The sequence below is a fragment of the Dama dama genome, chromosome 5 (genome assembly GCF_033118175.1).
Source record: "Dama dama isolate Ldn47 chromosome 5, ASM3311817v1, whole genome shotgun sequence".
Taxonomy (NCBI): Eukaryota; Metazoa; Chordata; class Mammalia; order Artiodactyla; family Cervidae; genus Dama; species Dama dama.
The window spans coordinates 99,655,868-99,679,231 of NC_083685.1; the positions used below are offsets into that span (position 1 = coordinate 99,655,868).

General features: G+C 49.1%; 1 protein-coding gene across 3 annotated transcripts; it reads right to left on the minus strand.

The window, feature by feature from the left end:
* Positions 1–7,050: 7,050 nt before the first annotated feature.
* On the minus strand, positions 7,051–16,558 carry PIRT (phosphoinositide interacting regulator of transient receptor potential channels). Of its 3 annotated transcripts, XM_061143499.1 has the most exons (3): positions 16,398–16,558; positions 14,497–14,639; positions 7,051–8,772 (listed from the first exon to the last, which is right to left on the minus strand). In XM_061143499.1, the coding sequence occupies exon 3, from the start codon at positions 8,655–8,657 to the stop codon at positions 8,250–8,252; it is 408 nt and encodes a 135-aa protein (XP_060999482.1). In that variant the 5' UTR covers positions 8,658–8,772; positions 14,497–14,639; positions 16,398–16,558; the 3' UTR covers positions 7,051–8,249. The 3 variants fall into 3 exon arrangements, with proteins under 3 accessions (XP_060999482.1, XP_060999481.1, XP_060999483.1); XM_061143498.1 differs by lacking the exon at positions 14,497–14,639; XM_061143500.1 differs by lacking the exons at positions 14,497–14,639; positions 16,398–16,558 and adding an exon at positions 16,081–16,119.
* Positions 16,559–23,364: the final 6,806 nt, after the last annotated feature.

Here is a 23,364-nt window from a genome sequence, read left to right on the forward strand (position 1 = left end):
TTTTTAAGACAGAATAATAATACTCCACTGTATTATGGACCACATTTGGTTTATCTGCTCATCTGTTGATGGGCACTCATATTGCTTTCGCCCTCTAGCTATCGTGAATAATGCTGTTGTGAACAAGGGTGCACATATATCTGTATGAGTCCCTACCTTCAATTCTTTTCAATACATACCTAAAGGTGAAGTTGCTGGATCATAGAGGAGCCACTCTTTCTTTTGAGAAACTTCCATTCCACTTTCAGTAGAAATGGCACTGTTTTCCATTCCCACCAGCAATTCATGAGGGTTCCAATCTCTCTGCATCCTCACCCACACTTGCTGCTTACTGTTCTTTTGATTATAGCCACCCTAATGGATAAGAAGCAGATGCCTGTTTAACTGGATGGTTACTTTTATAGCACCTGGTACATTTATGGAGGTAATTTGTTGAGTTTTCCATCTTTCTCACTAGGCTGGGCATCCCTTTCAGTTGGGAAGCAGCTCTGCCTTCCTGTAACCCAGCGCCCACTGTTTATGACTAGATTCATTTTATAACCCTGGGAGCCCCCAGCTACTGGGAAAGCTGAGAGTGACTCACCAGAGTTCCCCAAGTTCTGCACAGATCCCTTCATTGTCCCTTTGCAGTTTTCATCTCCTGCTTCCTCCCTGTTTCTGAGGAATTAGTGCTCCCACAGCTCCTTCCAAAGCAAAACACCTTCAGAGGACACCCTAAAGTCTTATCATATGGCAGAAATGGTCTACTGGGCTGCTAGTTTTTCTTTTCCATGCCCTTTAGGTTTGCCATCTAGTAAGTATATTATGCTTGCACAATCACTTCAGTCATGTCTGACTCTTTACCACCCCATGGACCGTAGCCCGCCAGGCTCCTCTGTCCATGGGATTCTCCAGGCAAGAGTACTGGAGTGGGTTGCCATTTCCTTCTCTAGGAAGTATATTATGCTTACACTATAAACTATGGTGTTGGTCCAAAAAAAAAAAAAAAAAGGGAATAAATTTTAGTGGATATGAAGGCGTTTCCACAAACTCAGGTCTACAGAAAAATTTCACAATGCTTTTTTTTTTAAAATCAAATTAAATCAACCTTGAATATTAAGTTCAATTTTGATCTTGCAAAGCTGATAGAAAATCCAATCAGTAAATACTAGAATCTGTTGTCATCAGGGCTTGCAAAGTCCCCAGCCGCCTTCTGCAGAGTACAACCTTTAAGGAGAGCCCTCGGGAGTTCAGGCCACACCAGCCATGCTTAAGAAAGGTAGTTGCCCAGAGCTTCATGACATTTTTTGCTCAGTGACTCAGTTGTGTCTGATTCTTTGCAACCAATGGACTGCAGCACACCAGGCTTCCCTGTCTTTCACTCTTTCCCAGAGTTTGTTCAAACTCATGTCCATTGAGTCAGTAATGTCATCCAGCCATCTCATCCTCTGTTGTCCCCTTCTCCGCCTGCCCTCAGTCTTTCCCAGAATCCGGGTCTTTTCCAAAGAGTTGGCTCTTCTCATCAGGTGGCCAAAGTATTGGAGCTTCAGCTTCAGTATCAGTCCTCCCAATGAATATTCAAGGTTGATCTCCTTTAGGATTGACTGGTTTGACCTCCTTACATTCCAAGGGAATCTCGAGTCTTCTCCAGCACCACAGTATGACATTCTGGATGTCAGCAAATCCAAAGGCATCATTCCAATATATCCACTGGATTTGGTGCTAGAATCTTCTGTCACCATTTTTCTTGCCTGCCTCAGGAGCAATTACCTGCAAAGCCTGCTTGCAAGTGCCAGGGTGAAGCTGCACAGGTCTTAAATGTCCGTGACCCTCTTCCTCTCCCAGTCAGGCCCAGGGCCAAGCTCTCGGCCTCTGCTTGGGTGCCTCTACCCACAGTCTCCACGTCTAGCAGCCTCTCCACCTGGGGCTGAGCTCAGCTCTCTGGAGCTATTGAGACTACTTTCCATGTAAAGTCCGCTAGAAGTGAGCAAGGGAAATGTAGCAACTGCCTGCAGGGAGCTTCAATGTGGTGTTTCTGACCTTCATGGCACTTTCCTTAAGGTCATAACCAGCTCAGGCCTTTCTAACAAAATACCATCGACTAGGGAGTTTATACAATAGATGTGTATTTCTCACGGTTCTGGAGGCTGAGAAGTGCAAGATCCAGGGAAGATGAGTTCCTGGTTTGCAGATGATCACCTTCTTACCATGTGCTCATGTGGCCTTTCCTGGGTATGTGGGTGTAGAGAGAGAGCTGTCCTGTTTCTTCCTGTATTTATGATGTCATTAATCCATCCTGAGGGTGTCACCCTCATGACCTCATCGGAACCCGATTACCTGCCAAAAGCCTGCCTCCATATACCATCTCCTGGGGGGCCAGGACCTCAAAATATACATTTTGGAGGGACACAAAGATGCAGTCTGTACCATTTCCCTTGGTGACTCGGGTCCCAGCTCCTGGCACATAGTGGCTCCTCCTTCCAGAGCTGGGAGAATAGGCCTGCTTCCTATTAGATCTGGCCCAGCAGAGTCAGTGCCGCTTCTGCTCCCATGAGCCTGTCATGTGGTCACAACCGGACCCCAAGTGTCCCTGGACGTATGGACCTGATGGGCCAGCTGCTTCACTCCCACTCTGAGGGGGAAACATGGATTTTTCTGGGCAGTGAGCTGCCTAGGCCTCAAATGAATGGCCATCCTTGAGAGATAGAAATTGCAGGCTTTGATTACGGCTTCCCAAGTGGTGCTAAAGTGATCCAACGGCATCTGGTCCCATCATTTCATGGCAAATAGATGGGGAAACAGTGGAAACAGTGAGAGACTTTATTTTTGGGGCTCCAAAATCACTGCAGATGGTGACTGCAACCACGAAATTAAAAGACACTTGCTCCTTGGAAAAAAGCTATGACCAACCTAGACAGTGTATTAAAAAGCAGAGACATTACTCTGCCAACAAAAGTCCATCTAGTCAAAGCTATGGTTTTTCCAGTAGTCATGTATGGCTGTGAGACTTGGACTGTAAAGAAAGCAGAGCACCAAAGAATTGATGCTTTTGAACTGTGGTGTTGGAGAAGACTCTTGAGAGTCCCTTGGACTGCAAGGAGATCCAACCAGTTAATCCTAAAGGAAATTAGTCCTGAATATTCACTGGGAAGGACTGATGCTGAAGTTGAAATTCCAATACTTTGGCCACCTGATGGGAAGAACTGACTCATTGGAAAAGACCCTGATGCTGGGAAAGATTGAAGGTGGGAGGAGGAAGGGAACAACAGAGGATGAGACAATTGGATGGCACTACCAACATGATGGACATGAGTTTGAGCAAGCTCCGGGTATTGGTGATGGACAGAGAAGCCTGGTGTGCTGCAGTCCATGGGGTCGAAAAGAGTCGAACATGACTGAGTGACAGAACTGAACTGAACTGGGAAGTAGCCCTAGAGGTAAAGAACTGTCCGCCAATGCAGGAGACTTAAGAGACATGGGCCTGATCCCTGGGTTGGGAAGAATCCCTGGAGGAGGGCATGGCAACCTACTCCAGTGTTCTTGCCTAGAGAATCCCCATGGACAGAGGGATCTAGTGGGCTACTGTCCATGGGGTCACAAAGAGTCATACATAACTGAAGCGACTTAGCAGGCACACTTGGTTGATTGGGAGGGATTGTAGAGCAGAGGGGAGGCAAGAGTCAAAAAGGTCAGAATGAAAGTATTGGCTGGTGGCATCAGGCTCCCAATCATCAGACAGCACAGTGCACGGTGATCCCCTCAACTCAATTCTCTTTTCCCAATCAGCTCACACTTTGTTGTACAGACTTGCATTCTTTCCTTATGTAAAACCATTCAGGAGAATATACTGCCTGGTGTAGTCCATTAACATTAATAATGACTAATATTTAGGGCTTAATACATAAAAGCCTTATGTGGATTATCTCAATTAATGTTCAGGAAGAGGCAAGCACTTTTATTAACCCCATTTGCAGTTGTGAAGATGGGAGTATGGGTGAAAACAAACACTAATCCCAAAAGATATCTACACCTCCATGTTCATTCTGACATTATTTACAATAGCCAAGATATGGAGACAGCCTGAATGCCCATTGGTGGATGAATGGACAAAGAAAATGTGGTATATATGCAATGTAATACTTGTTGTTTGGTTACTAAGTCATGCCCAACTTTTTGCAACCCCATGGACTGAACCTGCCAGGCTCCTCTGTCCATGGGATTATTCAGGCAAGAATACTGCAGGGGATTGTCATTTCCTCCTCCAGGGGATCTTCTTGACCCATGAATTGAACCCATGTCTCCTGTGTCTCCTGCATTGGCAGGCAGATTCTTTACTGCTGAGCCACCTGGGCAGCCCCTAAATTATTATTACCTCAATAGAAAAATTAAAAATAAATGAGCACACACACACTAAAATGGAGGCTTGCAGAAATGAAGTAAGCTGTTCAGGGTCAAAGACCTGGCAAGACGAGATGGGACGTGAGCCCAGGTGGGCTGTCTCTGGAATCTGTGCTCCTGACCAATATAGAATCCTCTGTGTTTGTGAACTTGGGTCACTTTAGTTTTGACAAATGCGGAGATTGAAACCTGAGAAAAAGAACTGAGTGTCTAGGTGTCTCCTCCCATTAATGATTCTAGGTTATAGAATCCTCTATAAACCAACCACCCTCTCCCACCCACCCCTGCCTCAGCTCTTAGAGTAGGTGGGGCAGCCCGACTGGTCACAGAGGCTTGTAGGTGCCCTGTGTGAACCCCACTCTTTCCATGCCCACCACGTGATGCCCAGGCTGAGGGAGGTCCCTGATCCCCAGAGACAGGGGGACAGGAAGTCTAGCCCCGTCGTGGTCTTTCTGCTCTGGCTTTCCCCTCCCATGTCTCTCTCCTTAGAGATGTCGTGAATCCTGGAAGGATTTGGAGGAAAGATACACTGTACTGACTTGGTTTAAGTCTTTGTTTGTAAGATTTGTGAAAGTCTTTGTTCTAAATACATCAGTTTTGGGTCTCATCAAGTAGTGGAAGAAAAGAACATAGAGGCTTAGAGGAAGAAAAGAACTCTGTTCTCAGACTTGTTACCTGTGTGTAAATAAGAATTTTATTTGGCTGCAAGTAATGGACCCCAAAAATAGTGGCTTAAATGAGATGTTATTTGTATTTCCTGTAAGACATGGTGCCAGGGAGTCCAATCTCTTCCCCTGGACCACTGATTCATTCAGGAAGGTTCTTTTTCCATCTCTCAAGACCAGGCTTGCGGGGAGGGAAGCAGGAGCTTCTGTTCTGTCTGGTCTGGTTTCAGCATCTCAGAGTGGGGTCATCAGCTCCCATGGGGCCCCCGAGGAACCAGACATGAATCCCACACAGTCCCGTTTCTCCCAGATAGCACATTGCCGGGAAGGGCGTGTGGTGATGGGGTAGGGTGGGGGGCATTTTAGAGGAATGAATTAGTGGAAGAATTTGCAATTCCTGATGGAACAGAATGAAAACACAGTGGACACTGTCAAACAGGATACAATTTAACATCCCATCAGTTTTTTCAGCACTTAGATTAAATGGAATTCTCCCAAACAGAACAGCTATGGGTGGGATAATATAATCCAGTAGCCAGACGCACAGATGCTGGTCCTGACCTTGCATCCATGGCATGGAAGGAGGCTTGGTGGGGATGTTTTTTGCCAGAAACATGGCATCTGACCAGGCAGACGCATTCCTCAGAATTCCGTGTGGCAACGGTCTTTGGCAAAAGCCCCTCAGCCTGACTCAGGCATGCTCCTTGGTCCACAGTCATACGGGGAAGCCCAGAGGAGAGAGGTGGTGAATGATGCTTGGAATCTTTCCTCATTCTTCTTACTGAGAAACTAGCTTAAGAAGCAGGGAATGTGGGCGAGACTGCGGGAGCCTTCCAGGTAAGTCCAGACCTTGGATGCCTTCTAGAGTCTTGTGGTCCCCAAACTACCCTCTGCCAAGACAACAGGTAGTAGCAACATGCACCTGGCCCCCGTCCCATGGCAATGCCCAGATGACAAGCTTGCAAGGGGAGGAAATGAGACTTGGGACATGTGGATGACCATCAAGCCAGCCAGGAGTCCTCCCTGCTTGCTCCCAGGTGGGAAAGCATAGAGGACTCTGAGAGTGACAGGGTAGGGCTGTTATGGAATCTGCTTTCATGTCAGAAACCATCCGTAAGCCACCTGAGGCGCTGGGACCGCAGTGAGTGACATAGTGAGTGGTGAGGCCCCATGATGGGCCCTGACTGCCTGTGTGCGGGGGCCAGGTGACCGTGTTGTCTGAATGAGAAACATGGTCATTCTGGCTCGAACTCCCCAAACTCTGGGTCCTTGGGTGGGCGGGGCAGGGGAGTGTCCCCCTGTCACAGGTACCTGTCACTCTCAGAGTCCTCTATGCTTTCCCACCCAGGTACCTGCCTCCACAGAATTTCCCATGATGCAGAGCGAACAAGGTGGTGTCCTGACTCTGCATATGGAACCACCACCATAAGGATGGAAACACCTGGAGGCCTGTTACAGAGAGGTTGCCATAGTGACGCAGTCCAGAGCCAAGGTGGAGGCGGGGGCAGAAGGCTGAGGTGACCCTTCCCTGGTAATTAGATGCTGTCCACTGGGCCACAGGCCTGTGGGAGCCTGGCTTCCTCACAGGCACCCTCCTGGTCTGGCCACCTCTGGATGCTGCAGGACACCCCTGGTTTGGGGAGCACTTACCTCACGGGTGATTTCTGTATGGTTAGCCCCGGGGAACCCCCTACCCAGTCTCTGCCACAGACCCAGGAGGGCCTCAAGGAGAAGCTGCAGTGAGGCACTTGGGGAAACAGGAGGCAGGGTGAGGAGCAGTCCAAGGGAGGAGCTCAGGCGGCCATTCCAGACCAGGGAACTTGCTCCACGGTGTCCCAGTCATGTCCTGCTCCCCTCCCCCAGCTCCGCACACTGTTCCTGCCAAATGCTTTCCCTTCCTGCCTGTGCCCGTTCTTCTCTTTCCCCCGCTTCTGTTGGTTCTGTTGGCTGAACAGCCTTCAGCTAGAGCAGACCGCCCCCCGCCCGCCCGCCATGTTCCTGCCCCCACCCTCACTGCCCAGAAAGGACTCAGCACCAGTGTCTGGCCACCTGTTGGCCTGGCCGTGTCTTTCTCTTCGTGTGGAAGATGAATGCAGGGACCAGCTGTCTGTCTAGCTTGCTCCATCCTGGGGCCTGGCCCCGAGCTGAGCCCTCACTGAATGTCTGTGTGTGGGTGGGTGGGGGCTGGGAGAGCAGAAGTCAGGACTTTCTGAAGTAAAAACCGTCTCTGGAAACCTCCAGACACTCAGCTGTGGAGTCGAATCTCTGGGTTGTGATTCTCAATGGGGGTGAAGCAGAGCAAATGCTTACTGCAGCCCTCCGCAGCGGCTTTCCACCCGGCTGTTCCAGAATCATGGGGTAGAGGCCGGGGTCAGGGGAGAAGGAAGTTAGGGCAACATGCGCTTGCCCTTGGCTAAGTGTCCAGTTCAGACGGAAGAGTAGTCACAGAGAAGGAGTTAGAAGGTCAAGGGGAGACTGTGATAGCCCCTGGCGCATGCCACCACCTCTGGTGTAAATACTGTATAACTGAGGGTTAAATTGCTTCTCCAACTAACTCCCAGAGCCATTTCCAGGGGAAAATGTGCCTTCTTGGAAAGTGTTTCTCCCAGCCACCCTTCACTTCTCACTCTTTGGAATGTTTGGTACTTGTGACTTATCTGATCTCTTGAAATACAAGCCAGTATCTCACCCACAGAAAGAGCTGGAGTGGGTAAGCTCGATGGCCAGGATTTCCCTCCTCTGTGCAAAGGGCCTCTGCTGGTCAGTCTGGGTTCTAGAAGGAAGCAAATGCAGAATCCAGTTCAGGCACTCAGAAGTGTAAGCAGGAGGTTCTTCTCGGGGGATAGTCCATCTCAAGGAATTTCCCAACATGCATAGCGCTTGGCAGAGCACATTCATTAGATGAGTGACACCTGAATGCACAGGCCGGGGTGACAGCCATGGAAGGCAACGGCTGCGGCCAGGATCTTGGGGGAAGCGTCAGACATAACAAAGACTAAATGAGATCATCCAGCGGTGCCTCCCAGCCACACAGAGGGTGCAGCCCTGAGCTTGCTTTTTCCCATGGGGCCCAGAAGAAGGTTTGCCTGCATCAGTTTTATGGCAGACTCCACCACCCAAGAGACCAAAGATGTTGGACTTTGGCCATGACACCTTCTCCTGGACAAGGTGTCGGGGTGGTGGGGAGGACAGAGGGCAAGGTTGCCATCAGCGGTTCAGGAAGAAGGACTTGAGGTTCTGGAAGAACACTGACTTCTGTCTCTGCTTCTGTTTCTTCTTAATAATGGGCACCCAGACCAGCCCACACACCAGCATCATGAGTCCCAGAGACAGGAAGGCAGGCCCCACCATCTTCAGGACCTTGAGGCTCATACTGCCCAGGTTCAGGGTGTAGGCCAAACAGGTGATGACCACACCAAAGAGGAGGATGGCACCACCCACGGACATGATAATGATGGGTTTACGGTAGATTTCCCAGTTACTCCGAGGGGTGGCGGTCCAGACGGACTCGCTTCTGGAGCTGATGCACAGGGAGCTGGCCGTCTGGCTGGGCAAAAGGTCCTTGGACTCGGGAGACTTCTCTTCGACCTCCAGGGCCTTGGGGAGGGCCTCCATGGTCACCGTTCCTATGGCCTGGGCTCCTGGTACTGGCAACAGTCAGAAGCAAGGGCGAGGACTCCTCACACACCGTTCCTGTTCTCAGCATCCGTCTCCAGCTTGGTTCTCAGTGCTGAAGTCAAAAGGAAAAGCAGATGAGATTTACAAAAATAAGAAGCCTCTCAAGCTGTTTTTTTTTTTTTTTTTCCCATGTGAGAGACAAATGGGCTTCCCTGGTGGCTCAGATGGTAAAGAATCTGTCTGCAATGCAGGAGACCTGGGTTCAATCCCTGGGTTGGGAAGATCCCCTGGAGAAGGAAATGGCAACCCACTCCAGTATTCCTGCCTGGAGAGTTCCATGGACAGAGGAGCCTGGCGGGCTACAGCCCATGGGGTCGCAAAGAGTCAGACACGACTGAGCGACTAACACTTTAATCAACTGTTCTTATTATTTAAATCAGGGAACAATGATGTCCTTTAAAAGAACAAATGAAAGCTACAATTTACGAAATGGCATCTTATTTTCAGACTCAACCACTTTCTAGCTGTGTGATCTAGACTGAGTTACGGCCCTGGTCTTTGGTCTCCCTTCCGGTCCCCGCTCCTGGTGCCCCACATTTTTCCTCTTCCTTTGTGTTTCCTTTTGGGGCACCTCAGGCCCCTCTCAAACAGCATTTACTAATATCCCTTTTTGTGAGCAGGATGGGAGAGATTTCTGTACACAGCAGTGAATTTACTGGGAAGGTGGGCTGTGTTGGATGAGGACTGAAGCCCTGAGGGGCTGGGCTGGAAGGAGTCAGTGGAAGGTCTGGGGTGTGGGCCTCCCAGACTCTCCATGGATTTGCGTGTTGGTTCAGCCCCCAGGGGAGCAATTTGAGAAGGGAGATGGAGGTCCTTTTCCCTTGGAGGCCACTTCTGGGGTGTCAGGAGGCAGGTGTAGCGCATGGAGATGTATCCATATCTGTTGCACAGAACTAGGGAAGGTCAGGCTGCAGGCTGGTGCCAGGATGGAACCCCGGCCTGAGGCTCCAGAGCATGAGGAGAGGATGGACCCTACGTCTGTCTGTGCAGGACCCCAAACATGAGCAAGAGAAGCCAGATGCTATCTTCCATTTACAGAAGATTCAAAAACGTGTAAGACCATCAGTGCTGCGTAGTGGTGACCTTCAGTTGGGGTGGTGACCGGAAGGGGGACAGACGGAAACTTCTGGAGTGCCATAATGGTCCAGCTCTCTATCTGGCCACAGACGGTTACATGAGCTGTTTACTATGACATGACTACTCTCACATGCACGTGTTAAAGATCAGTAAAATGGCATGGACCTAGAGATGGTCATACCAAGTGAAGCAAGCCAGACAGAGAAAGAAAATATCATATTGTTTATGTGTGGGATCTAAAAAAGTGACAGAAATGAACTTAAATACAAAATAGACACTGACCCATCAGCGTAGAAAACAAACTTATGGTTAACAAAGGGAAAAGGGGGAGAGGGATTAAAAAAAAAAAAAGATCAGTAAAATATTTCAGTAAGGAAAAATTTTAAAATATAACTAAATACAATATGTTCCTTTTCTGGATTCTGACTAGAAGAAACCGACCGGTACATTTTGGGATAGTTTTAGGGAAGTTTGGCTTTGGTTTGGATGTTAAATGTCACTAAGGATTTAAAATGTGTATTTGGGGGCTTCCCTGGCAGTCCAGAGGTTAGGATTTGGTTCTTTCACTGCTGTGGGCCTGGGTTTGATCCCTGGTTGGGGAACTAAGATCCCACAAGCCCTTTGGTGTGTCTAAAAAAAATACCTTGTATTCGGTATAATGACGATACTGTGGACACAGAAGGAAGCGTCTTTAATGAGAATGGAGGTACATCTTAAAATCACATACAGGGATAAAATGTCTCGATGGCATGATATACATGAAAACATGAACCTCCATATCAAATATGACAGAATGTTAAAGGTTATAAAATCTTTTTATGGAAGATGGATGTATGGAAGTTGATTATCTTACTATCTTACTTAAGTTGTTTATTCTACTATAACATGTTTGCAAATGTCTGTAAATAGATGAGACACTGAATATACAAATGGTCAACAGTCAGACATGTATAAAAGCAGAACTCTGACCCAGAACTTGCAGCAACCAGCCTGAGAAACCACCAGCCCAGGAAGCCAACCCTCTCTCTGGAAGTCAGACTTTCAGGAAATCACACCACTATTCCTAGTAACCAACCCCACAAGCCTAACAGTAACTGCAGACAACTACTTTTGACAAAAACACCAAAACTATTCCATGGGGGAAAGGGAAGCCATTGCAACCAGTGGTGCTGGAATAATTGAATATTCATATAGAAAAAAATGAAACTTGTCCCCACCTCATACCATCAACAGAAAAATGAATTTGCGATGGATCATGGGCAAAACCTGAACATAAAAGTGAAAATCATAAAGCTCTTAGGAGAAAAAAATAGGAGAGTATCTTTGTGACCTGGAGGTTGACAGATGGCAATAACCGAGGAAGAAAAAAATCAATAAATTAGATTTCATCATAATTTAAAACTGCTCATTAAAAGCTACCAGAAGAAAATGAATAGGCAAGCTACGGACTGGGAGAAAATTTTAGCAAAATATGTATTGTCAAAAGATTTGTATCTGGAATATGTAAAGAACTAGGACATAGGATTAATATCAACACAAACAGCACAATTTGAAAAATGAGCAAGAGATTTTAACAGATCCATTACAGAGGAAGACAGATGAAGAAGAAATCCATGAAATAAAACCTTGAGATTGCCATGCAAATTAAATGAAAGATGAAATGCAAATTAAAACCACAAGGAGATTCAGTCAATCACTAGAATGGCTAAACTTTAAACATTTCACAGCAACCAGAGCTCTCATGCTGGTGAGTTGCTGGTGGGAATGTAAAATGGGATAGCCACTTTGGAACTAGGTCAAATAGTTTCTTACAAAGTGAAGCATTCACCTTCCCTTTGAGCTAGCAATTCCACTCCAAGATAAATGGAAACCTATGTGCACCAAGACTTGTTTAAGAATATTCATAGTAGCTTTGTTCATAGTAGCTCTAATCCAGAAAACAACCCCAATATCCACGAACAGGAGAAAAGATAAACACACACTGTATGTTCATAAATATACAAAATACTAATCAACAATAAAAAGGAACCACCTTTGGATGCACACACAACTTGGATGAGTCCCATAGATGTGGTGAGTGAAAGAAGTCAGATATGAATGAGCACATATAGTATATGTTTCCACTTACATGATCTTCTAGAGCTTTCTAAGGACTAATCTAAGGTGACAGATCTCAAAACAGTGGTTGTAGGGGTGGGGAGGAAATAACTGGGACTTTCTGGGGTCAATGGAAATGTTCCATCTCTTTATGTCAGTGTGGGTTACATAGAGGATCCATTTGTCAATGTGGTACACTAAGATTTGTGCATTGCAATGTGTATAAATTATACCCAGTGAAAAAGAACTGTAAAAGTCATAGTAGTAAGAATCAAGTGGGTCAGTCTAGGGAGCAGGTGAAAGTGTAGTTAAACCAGGAACAGGGGAGTGTTGATAATGGTTGAAGTCCTATGATGGAAATCGGGATCCAGGGTAGAGGTGTGGGCAGGAGGCACGTTGCCCCAGAAAAGGAAAGTAGGGGTATGGGCAGGGGGAAAGTGACCGCAGAATAAGACAGAGAAGGAAATCTATGAGGTGAGAGTGTCACCTGACTCTCATAGGAAACCTCTATGCTGATTCTGAGAAACAGGAGATCCTGAGAGAAAGAGAAGGTACATCTTTGAGAGACTGGGATTTGGGGACAGAAGATGGACGTGGAGATGGAAGTGGAGATGGAGGTGGAGATGCAGACAGAGGTGGAGATAAGAGATGGAGAGGACGACAGAGATGGAGGCAGAGATGAGAGCGGATGATTGAGGCAGAGGTGGAGCTGAGAGATAGAGGGAGAGAAAGAACAAGAATTTTACTGTTTTCCCCTCATCTCTGGAAAGATATGCTCAGACAGTAAAGTGTTTGCCTATAATGCGGGAGACCAGAGTTCAATCCCTGGGTCGGGAAGATCTTCCGGAGAAGGAAATGGCAACCCACTCCAGTATTCTTGCCTGGAAAATCCCATGGACGAAGGAACCTGGCAAACTACCATCCAAGGGGTCGCAAAGAGTCGGATACGACTTCACTTTCACTTTCTTTCTTGAAGGAAAACTCTTTCACAGAGCCACAAGGCCCTGGACAGAGCAAAGACAGGGTTTGGTTGGCAGAACTAGTGTCCAGAAGGGACTGTCTCTAATCTTGTTAGAGCTTGTGTCCTTATCTGTGGCTATTTGTAATGGACCAGGTATTTGGAGAGCCTGCCTGTGAATCTCTTCAGTGTTTGCCCTTTGACCTGTGTTCCCCAGGTTGCTCCACAGCTCTCCCTGACACCGCACCCAACTCTAGACGCGGAGCCACAGACAAAACTCAAACCATGTCCCTTTCCGAGGAGGAGCTCTGGGTGTCCACATTTCCTGGCTTAGCAGCATCTCTGATGAACGAGGTAAAGTGACATCTCAAATGAGAGGGGAGAGAATGCAGGGACTTTCTGGCTCTTTCTCACGCACTCATAGGTTCATTCCCCAGTGGGCGGTTGCGTGGGTTGCATGGATCGTGCAAGCTCATCGGTGAGCGATGCCGAGTGTCCAGGATAGTAAGGACCATGTAGTTTTCCCTCCAGTAGATTCTCAAGTGTCAGAAATGCACCCCTTAATGGACAGCAGTTGAACGTGAAATAAGTGGGTCACTGGAGGTGACCAGAGGCGTGTCTGTTCTTACAGGGCTGGACGTTCTCCAGTCCCTCCCCGAGTCCTTGCAGGGCTGGGCCTGGGGCTCCCTCAGCTTCCCGTGCCCTCCAGCAGGTAGCTCAGCACCTGGCTGGGGCTTGGGGATCACCAGTCATGTGTTAAATGACTCACTAAGCAGCGGAACTGCGACGGGAAGACTGAGCATCGCAGGGTCAAGTCTCCATTGCTGTTCCTCCCCATCCGTCACTTGTCCCCTTTGCTCTTATAGGGGGCGGAAGGATGGGACTGACTAACTTGGGGGCAGGAGAGGCAGCTGTGAGCAGGGGGACCCTCTGACTGCCCCCCTCCCTCCTTGGTCTCTGATGGACAGACCTCTCGCCAAGACTGGGTGCTTTCTGCTGGCTGGCCTTCCTGAAGTCTCCAGGGTGCCCCAGCGGCTTCTCCAAACAGAAGCAGTACCTGGTACATCAGGGGGGTTCGACACTTCATATAATAACAATAACTGTCATTTCTCCGACTCTTACTAAGGGCTGAAGACTGGGCTGAGTGCCTTTTCGGCAGTGCATCATTTCCCTCTCCTGACAAGTCACTGAGGACGGGACAATTATCGTCCCATTTTGCAGGTGAAGAAACTGAGGATCAGAGAGGTTAAGTGATTTACCCAAAGTTACTCAGCAGGTGTATAGAGAACCAGGCTAGAAATGGGAGTTGTGGATCCTGTTTGGCTGCGGAGCCTGGGTTTGAGTCTATTCTGCTCCTTGTTGGGAAGGTTTTGAAGTTTTGGTTTTCTTTTTAAACTATGGGAGCGGTGCGTGGAGAGCACATTTGAAATGGGGGCAACGGGCTGTGAACAGAATCGCAAGGGGGCTGCTTCACGTGAGGCATCAGGCTGACACTGCTGGGTGAAACTGCTGAGGATGTGTGAGCTGGAGCCAGGGGCCTTGAGCTGCAAGTAGCAGAGCAACAAGAGGCCTGTGACAGTGGCCACAAAGCCCTCCCCTAGCCCCCACCGCCATCATCCCAGTAGAGCACAAAATGCCTGGTACCTGCCACTTTCTTCACCTGGAGCATCTCTTAATAACTCCAAGAGGTTATTGTTGTTGTTTAGTCGCTAAGTCATGCCCGACTCTTGTGATCCCATGGACTGCAGCACACCAGGCTCCCCTGTCCATGGGATTTCCCAAGAATACTGGAAAGTGAAAGTGAACATGTTGGTCACTCAGTCTTGTCCGACTCTTTTCGACCCCATGGACTGTAACCCAACAAGCTCCTCTGTCCATGGAATTCTCCAGGCAAGAATACCAGAGTGAGTTGCCATTTCCTTCTCCAGAGGATCTTCCCGACCCAGGGATCGAACCTGAGTCTCCTGCATTGGCAGGCAGGTTCTTTACCACCAAGTTACCAGGGAAGCCCCAGTTCTATGAGGGTGGTACTGTTGTTATCATTCCCATTTTACAGATAAGGAAACTGAGGAGCTGCCTAAACCCAAATCCTGGTCCTTATACTCTACTGTGTTTGCTCAAGGAAGAAGCCTGCCCTTCTGCTTCACTTAACACTGTCAATATTAATAGATTCCCTGATTTGGCCAATAAAATGTCAAAATGCCCAGTTAAATTTGCATTTCAGATAAGCAATGGATGCTTTTACTTATAAGAATGTTCCAAAGGTGACCTGGGGCATCCTTATACCGAAAAGCATTTGTTGTGTGTGAGAAATTCAAAAGTAGCTGGCATCCTTGTTAATATATCTGCAACCCTGATATGGTAAGAGGCCCCATTGTAACTTGGGGCTGGAGTTATCAATCCTTTCTCAAGCTTCTCATCCCTGATAGGAGCTGGACTATTCTGGGAACTGCAGGGGCTGAGAACAGGGGAGGCAGGGCTCATGTCTCCCAGCCAGGAGGTGGCCCAGAGGGAAGGGTCCTCTGGTGGGACAAGAGGGGAGGGCAGGTTGCAAAACACAAGTGACAGAGAAAAGAGGATTCCTGAGAAAGACGCAAGCATGAGTTTCTGTTTGGAATTCCTGAGACATGGAGGGTCTAGCCTCTCCCCACTGGGGTCCCCACAGTACCCCCACCCAGCTGTCACTGCTGGCCACTGGCCACCCCCAACCAGACATTCCATTGGCGACCCTGTCCCGATGAGGTGAGTGGTGCCCTAGGGCTTTAATTGATAAGGTTTCTGAATCCACGGCTGCTGTCCCCAGGGCAGGGCCACCCTGCTCCCAGGGCTTCTAGGAAGGGAAGTTCTCCAGCTCCATCTAGACAGGGCCACTCACCTCACGCTTCACTCCACGCAGCCCGAGTACAGGCCCTGCCCGGTAACAAGGTGGAAAAACAGCTCAGGTAGTAACATCTGCTTTTCCCTGGGTGTGTGGTCCCCAAGGCACACATCTCCCCTGCACGTTTTGTCTGTGTTTATATGGGCCAGCCTGGTTTCCCCTTCCAGACATGGAGCCTGCCCAGCCCCTGCCCACACCTGCCCTGGGCGCCTGCCACACCTGCAGCTGGGAGGGATGGACTAGCAGATGCTGAGGTCTGATGGGGATGCCTAGGTCTAGTTCTGAGGTCCCTCTGTGCCCTCCGGGACCCGAGGACGCCTAGCACTTTGAAGTCAGGCTGTTGGGCTCACCTGAGTCAGCTCGGGAGTGTGGTCCCCGCCCACGGCTGTGGAGGGTGAAGGCTGGTTGCCCTACTACAGGGCAGAGGCAGCTGCCTGCGCCCAGCTTCCCCTCCCCCAGGTGCAGCGCGGGGTGCAACCCACCCCATCACCTCTCTCCCCGCTGCCTTCCCAGGGCGCAGCCAGCCCACCTCCCCTCAGCCAGCTGTGCGCATCTGCCTCCCACCTCCGGCTCACAGACTCACGGTGCTCTAAAGCAAAGTTAAAACCGGCTCCTTCCTCCAGTGAAGTGGAAGGAGGGGCAGAGGGCCAGTGGCCTCCTTACTTACTGTGCTCAACACCCCCCGGGGAAGATGGGGGAGACCTGGGGATCGCACACAGCTGGCGCCAAGAGGAAGCGGGCAGTGAGTTCCTGCTCAAGTCCAGCACCCCAGCCCCGGGAAGAAGCCTCCTGGGCCCCTCCAGGAGCCGCGTGCAGCGAATCCCAGCGCAGAGCCGGCTCCAGCGGGGTGAGCTCACCAGGATGTGGGCTAATGGGTTAACCCTTGCTGGGCCGCCGGCAGAGGCGCTTGTGATAGGGCTTTGGCTCAGCTCTGCTCAGCCTCTAGTAGATGAATCTGGTGAAAAATTAATGAAGCTTCTCTGCAGTTGGTCTTCAGTTTTCGGAGAGATTTGGATGAAGCTGGTGTGTGGGCGGGGCCGCTCCTCCCAACCCTAGGCTCCGAAATCTGAAGATGTGGGTCCCTGGGTCAGTGCAGTGTGTGACCCTGATGGTGGTGGCTGCCAAAAAGTGGATCACTCAGAGTCTACACTAGCTCGGTCCAGGGCAGGTCTTGGCCATGGGACCTAGGAGGCCTGTTTGTTCTGGATGTAGGAGAAAGCAAGTGTAGACTTTTTTTTAACATCCTTGGTTCCAAGACGGCAGGGGTACCTCTGGGAGCGCCCTGAGGCCTATGTGTGGGCACCCTATGTGACCCGAGGCCAGGAACCCACAGCTGAAGGTCAGAGGAGCACATGGGGTCCTACCCCACCCCCGCCCCGCCCCCACCCCCGGGCCCAGACATCTCTGAACTGGGGGCAAAGCAGCATGTTCACCTTCGCTTTCCCCCCTTTTCCTGACTGCACCCCTGTGCTTTTCATGTTACTTATCCTGGTGATAAGAAGCCAATGAGGAATGTCACTGCAGTGGAGGGGCAGGGTTTCCATCTCTCTTAGCAGCTACCACATTGTGCTGTCAGAAGCCAGGTGTGAGGTGATGAAGAATGAATGCGAGTCTGCACCCTGAAGCCAAGAAAGCTAGGCGGACCCTCCGTTCTCACATCAACTCCAGGAGGATAAGCCTCTCTTCTCCCTGGTTGGGAGCCCCAGGGTGAGGCTGGAGGGGTCCCTGCTAGGGTAACAGGACTGGGTGAGGACTCCCTAGGTGGCCTATAGGGGAGGCTCTCCTAGGAGGGAGCTGGGACGTGCAGACCAGGCAGGAGTGGGAATCTTGTGAGATGAAGTTTCTAGCGGGGGAAGGCTCTGCAGAGGTTGATGTGGGATGAGGGGCCTGAGAAGCAGAGGGCCGGAGGGCCAGCCGTCCACTGAGCCGCCCGAGGGGCTTGAGCTGAGGGGGCTTTTCCTCTGGCCTCCTCTGGAAGCTGAGCATTCTCTGTGCAGGGGCTGAGTGACCAGGAGACCTGGACTTGGAGGCTTTTGAGAATGTTGCTTGCTCTGCTTCAGCTGCCTCTGCAGTCCTACAGTCGGTTTCTCAAGCCCAAAGGCCTGGCTGGTGAAGAAGCCCGGGGGGTGACTTACTTTGCATGGCAAATAATCAGATCATTTCTTTTCCCCTGGTTCAGATTTCTCGGCTTTCCTCCACCCTCTGTAGGGTGTGGCAGGCAGTGGAGTAACAGCCATCAGAAAGACAAACCCTTGTTTAGCATTTCCTTTGTGTCAGGCACCAGTCTAAGTACTTTCTACGTACAGCAATTCACTGATTCCCCCACAGAATCTGATTGGGAGGGATGTGAGGTATATCACTATCCTTATATTTGGCTTTGCACAAATTACTTAAATTCTCTGAGCCTTAATTTTTTCATTTGTTAAGTGGATGTGATCATTGCTACCTTAGACAGCTTTTGTAAGGCTTGTATAAGAAAATGCATATAGCAAGGGCTTGATGAATATATCTACAGCTTCCCTGTAGCTCAGATGGTGAAGAATCTGCCTGTAGTGCAGGAGAGCTGGGTTTCATCCGTGGGTTGGGAAGATCCCCTGGAGAAGGAAATGGCAACCCACTCCAGTATTCTTGCCTGGAGAATCCCACAGACAGAGGAGCCTGGCGGGCTACAGTCCATGGGGTCGCAAAGGGTTGGACACGACTGAATGACTAACACTACTACATACTGTATATGAATAAGTAATCCACATATTAAATAACCATAATATGTAATATGTGATATATTAATCACATGTATGACTAATATATCACATATTACATATAATGTGTATATCATGTAGAGTGCATGTGTGTGTATAATATCAATGTATATATGTACACAAGTGTATGTATGTATGTGCATACACACACACACACACACACACACACACACACACACATACACAAGCACATCCACGACCTGGGGGGATCTGGGCCCAGGAACAAGTGTCCAGATACGAGCTGGGCTGTCTGCAGGCTCCTCCCTCCCTCACAGGACAGAGGAGGTATCACAGGCAGTTGTGGTATCGAGGGGGCAGAAAGCAGGCCCAGGTCCTGCCTGGGGGATATCTGTGTCCCCCCATTGCCCACCGTGTAGCTCACCGCTGCTCCAGCTCAGCTCTGCCCCCCTCACCTGGCTAGCGCAGAAGTCCATGTACCAATGGTGCAGGATGGCCAGCCGCCACCCACGTGACAGGGTATGACACGGCAGCCATGCTCATTCTTTTTCACTTGTCCCCCTTCTACACGTTTGTTTTTTTGACTGCCCCATGCAGTTTGTGGGATCCCAGTTCCCCGACCAGGGATTGAACCTGGTCCATGGCAGTGAAAGCACCAAATTCTAATCACTAGACCACCAGGGAACTGCCCCTCTTTCTACATTTTTTTAAAAAAGTAATTTAAAGCAAATCCAAGAATTTTTCCCTCAGTAAATCCTTGCAAGTGGAGATGTGTATGTCTAATGAGGACTTCCTTTCTTCCTCTCTTCCTCTTTTTTAAAACAATAACCACAATGCTATCATAAGCTCACTTGAAATGTACACATTCATTAATGTTAATAACCACCCCACACTCGCAGATCCCCAGTTGCCTCAGAGACGTCTTTTTATGGTCAGGTCTCCATGAAGAGGGTCGCTTGGTTGTCGTGTCTCCCAAGCTTCCTCTCATCTGTAGCCACCCCCACCTCAGCTCACACTGTCTAGTTACTGAAGATTTCAGGGCGTGCGGCTTGGAGAACCCGCATTCCAGACCTGGCTGGCTGCTTCAGATGACTGAAGACTTCCTGTAACAGAAGTGGAAATTGGAAACCACGCTAACTTGCAGAGCTTAAATGATGTCATCTCGCATTTTCCTCTTTTCTGCAAGGGCTGGGTCTGGACTTCTGCCTCTGCCCGGGATCCTAGGACAGGGCCTTGGCTAAGAGGTGCTGGTTGGTGGTCAGCATGGAATGAGCAGCCAAGAGAACATTCACAAGGTACCTTACAATTTATAGAGGCCGTTTGCCATACTAAGTATATCGTATATGAATACGTAATTCACATAATTATGTCCGTGACACTTGGTCCTCAAAGCAGCCCCGTGACACAGGCAGGGCCACACTTTGTGTCTGTCTCTCGGTAGGTCACCTCAATGGGAGAAGCCTTTTCATTTTTCAGGGCACGGGGAAGTCATGCCAAGCAATTGCTTAGATCAGGGAGTCCCAGGGAGAAGCCACCACCTTCGGCCTCCCCCTCCTCAGCCCCCACAGTGTTAATCTCTGCTTCCCTTCCTCTTCCATCAGAGGGGCCCTGGACAAGGAGCCGGGACTCTGGCCCTGAGTCTCTCTAGGTCCGACCCCTTGGTCCTCTTGACAAATTCAGTAAAGTCAAGTGTCCCCCTCACCAGTCTCTCTGGCTGGTCAAGCTTCTTCCTCTCTAAGCCACACAGTGCCCAGAGCTAGGTTCTTATAGCTGTTTCCTCCGGTGCTTCCATCTTTTGTTCGTCTCTACTTGTGTCTTGAGACCCTTTTTTCCCCTTGTCTATCTGTCTGTCTTCCTCCTGGGCTGCTTCTATTTCTCCTACATGACAGTTCTCAAGATGCCTGATTTCGCTGGGAGACACTCAGGAGACACTGCCTGTGTCTTTCCTAGTGCATATTAACTGAGCAGGTGGTTTGCAGCTGGGTTGGGTCCTTCATGAGGCATCGGATCGCCCTGTAGGCAACGGGAGTTTTATCAAGTGGGGGCTGGTGGGTAGAAAAGCGGGGACATGAAGGAGGAAGAGACTGGTGGCATTTATGAGAATAAATGAGAGTGGAGAGGGGCAGGAAAGAACATCTTCTGAGGATGTGGTTCCCAGGGTTATCAATACCTGCCAGGACCTGCCCTCCTCATCCGGTGATCTGAGATCCCTGAGCAGGACCAGAAGGTGGACAGCCCCGGGCAGGGCGTGGTCAGAGGGCAGGAATCGCCTGCTCCTGGGGCGCGGCTGCCATCTAGTGGTGAGATTCGGGTAGTGTTGCTCTCTGAAGTTCAATAAATCCATGCCCAGCAATAGGTCTCTGGCCTGGTGTTTAACACCGGACTTGGTCTGGTCCCATCACTTCATGGCAAATAGATGGGGAAACAATAGAAACAGTGACTGACTTTATTTTCTTGGGCTCCAAAGTCACTGCACATGGTGACTGCAGCCATGAAATTAAAAGATGCTTGCTCCTTGGAAGAAAAGCTATGACCAATCTAGACAGCATATTAAAAAGCAGAGACGTTACTTTGCCAACAAAGGTCCATCTAGTCAAGGCTATGCTTTTTCCAGTGGTCATGTATGGATGTGAGAGTTGGACTGTAAAGAAAGATGAGTGCTGAAGAATTGATGCTTTTGAACTGTGGTGTTGGAGAAGACTCTTGAAAGTCCCTTGGACTGCAAGGAGATCCAACCAGTCCATCCTAAAGGAAATCAGTCCTGAATATTCATTTGAAGGACTGATGCTGAAGCTGAAACTCCAATACTTTGGCCACCTGATGTGAAGAACTGACTCATTTGAAAAGACTCTGATGCTGGGAAAGATTGAAGGTGGGAGGAGAAGGGGACGACAGAGGATGAAATGGTTGGATGGCATCATAGACTCAATGGACATGAGTTTGAGTAAACTCCGGGAGTTGGCGATGGACAGGGAGGCCTGGCATGTTGCAGTCCATGAGGTCTCAAAGAGTCGGACATGACTGAGCGACTGAACTGAACTTGGAAACTTCAGTTTGAACTTTGGAAAAGTCAACTGGTCACAATGTTTGCCGATAAATACCTCAAATAGTCTCCACAGTTTCAAAGTCTGAAAAAATTATTTTCTAGCTTTTGAATAATTTAAACAATTCATGTAGTCATCATATCATCAATATTTACTGTAGGTCCATTTCATGCCAGCACTTCCCTGGTGGCTCAGTCGGTAAAGAATCTGCCTGCAATGCAGGAGACCCCGGGTTCGATTCCTATGTCAAGAGGATCCCCTGGAGAAGGAAATGGCAACCCGCTCCAATAGTCTTGCCTGGGAAATCTCATGGACAGAGGAGCTTGGCAGGTCCCAGTTCCTGGGGTCACAGTGAGTCCGCCATGACTCAACAACTAAACCACCATTACGAGCCAGGCCTATTTCATGCTAGACATTATAAATAAAGAGGTGACCTCGATGAACTGTATGACTTATGTGGCAAATGAAAGCCAGCTACACCAACGATTTCAATCTAGAAGGAAAAATGCTTCAATACAGATATGTCTGTGCTGTGCTTTGAGAATACAAAGGAGGGTTGTCTTAAGACAGGTTGGCCTAGAGTGGTAGCTGGGAGGGAAGGGATAGGCTTCTTGGAGGAGATGATGGCTAAGGTGAGTCTTGAAGAGCATATCAGAGCCAGAGAGAGTGATGGAGGAGTTGCAAGTGGTGGAGATGGAGGGAGTGGTGATGATAAGGAGACAGAGAAAACAGACCATGGGGGCATGTTTTCAGTTTCTCCTTTTATGAATTCCTCAAGCATTCACCTGTGACTATAAGGGCTTCCCTTGTGTCTCAGCTGGTAAAGAATCCGCCTGCAATGCGGAAGACCTGGCTTCGATCCCTGGGTTGGGAAGATCCCCTGGAGAAGGGAAAGGCTACCCACTCCAGTATTCTGGCCTGGGTGGCAAAGAGTTGGACACGACTGAGCGACTTTCACTTTCACTTCATAGGGAATTCAATCTAAAATGTGCAGAATGTGTTCTAACCAAGTATTTGATTTATTATTTTTAAGATTCAGAGTTTTTCTCTATTTTTTTTTTTATCTATTTATTGATTTTTGGATGCACTAGGTCTTTGTTGCTTTGCACGGGCTTTCTGTAGTGCAGAGAGCGAGTGCCACTCGCTGCGGTGGTTTCTCTGGTTTCGGAGCACGGGCTCTAGGCACACAGGCTCGGTAGTTGTGGTCTGTGGGCTGTGGAGTGCGGGCTCAGCAGTTGTGGCGCACAAGCTTTGTTGCTCCGAGGCACGTGGGATCTTCCAGCACCCGGGATCAAACCCATGTCCCCTGCGTTGGCAGGTGGATTCCTATCCACTGTGCCACCAGGGAAACCCCTTGACTTATTATTATACTAATATTATAGAGTTTTGGAGCTGGAAAGGATCCCAAAGAACTTCTATCTACTGTGTTTACCAGTTCTTCTGCTTGTATTTACACTGTGTCCGTTTTCTCCTGCTAGAACGGCAGCACCTTCCTGTGCTTTGGGCTGTTAGCCTGGGGCCTGGATGAAGTCCAGTGTGGACTGTGTAATAGTCCGCCCAGGGGTCTCCCTGCCTGGGTTTGTTCCCTCATCTGACTTCATTGCAGAAGGAAGAATCCGATGTATTTCTTCCTTCTCTTCCTTTTTCCTTCTCCCTTCCCTCCCTCTCTCCTTCCATTTATTCTTTTTTTTTGTTTATTTGTTTGTTTTTAATCCAACAAATAGTGGTGACTACCTACTATGTGCGAGGCTGGACACTTTGCAATTGGAGGATGGAGTCAGTGGGACAGAGTACGTAGGACTGGGAGACACACAGGGACACCCTGGAGATGGAGGTCAGCCGGGCAGCCCATCCTCTGCGGTGAGCTTTGTAA

Coding starts and splice junctions, on each gene's coding strand:
- PIRT (XM_061143498.1), bottom strand. CDS start 8,657: ATGGAGGCCCTCCCCAAGGCCCTGGAGGTCGAAGAGAAGTCTCCCGAG.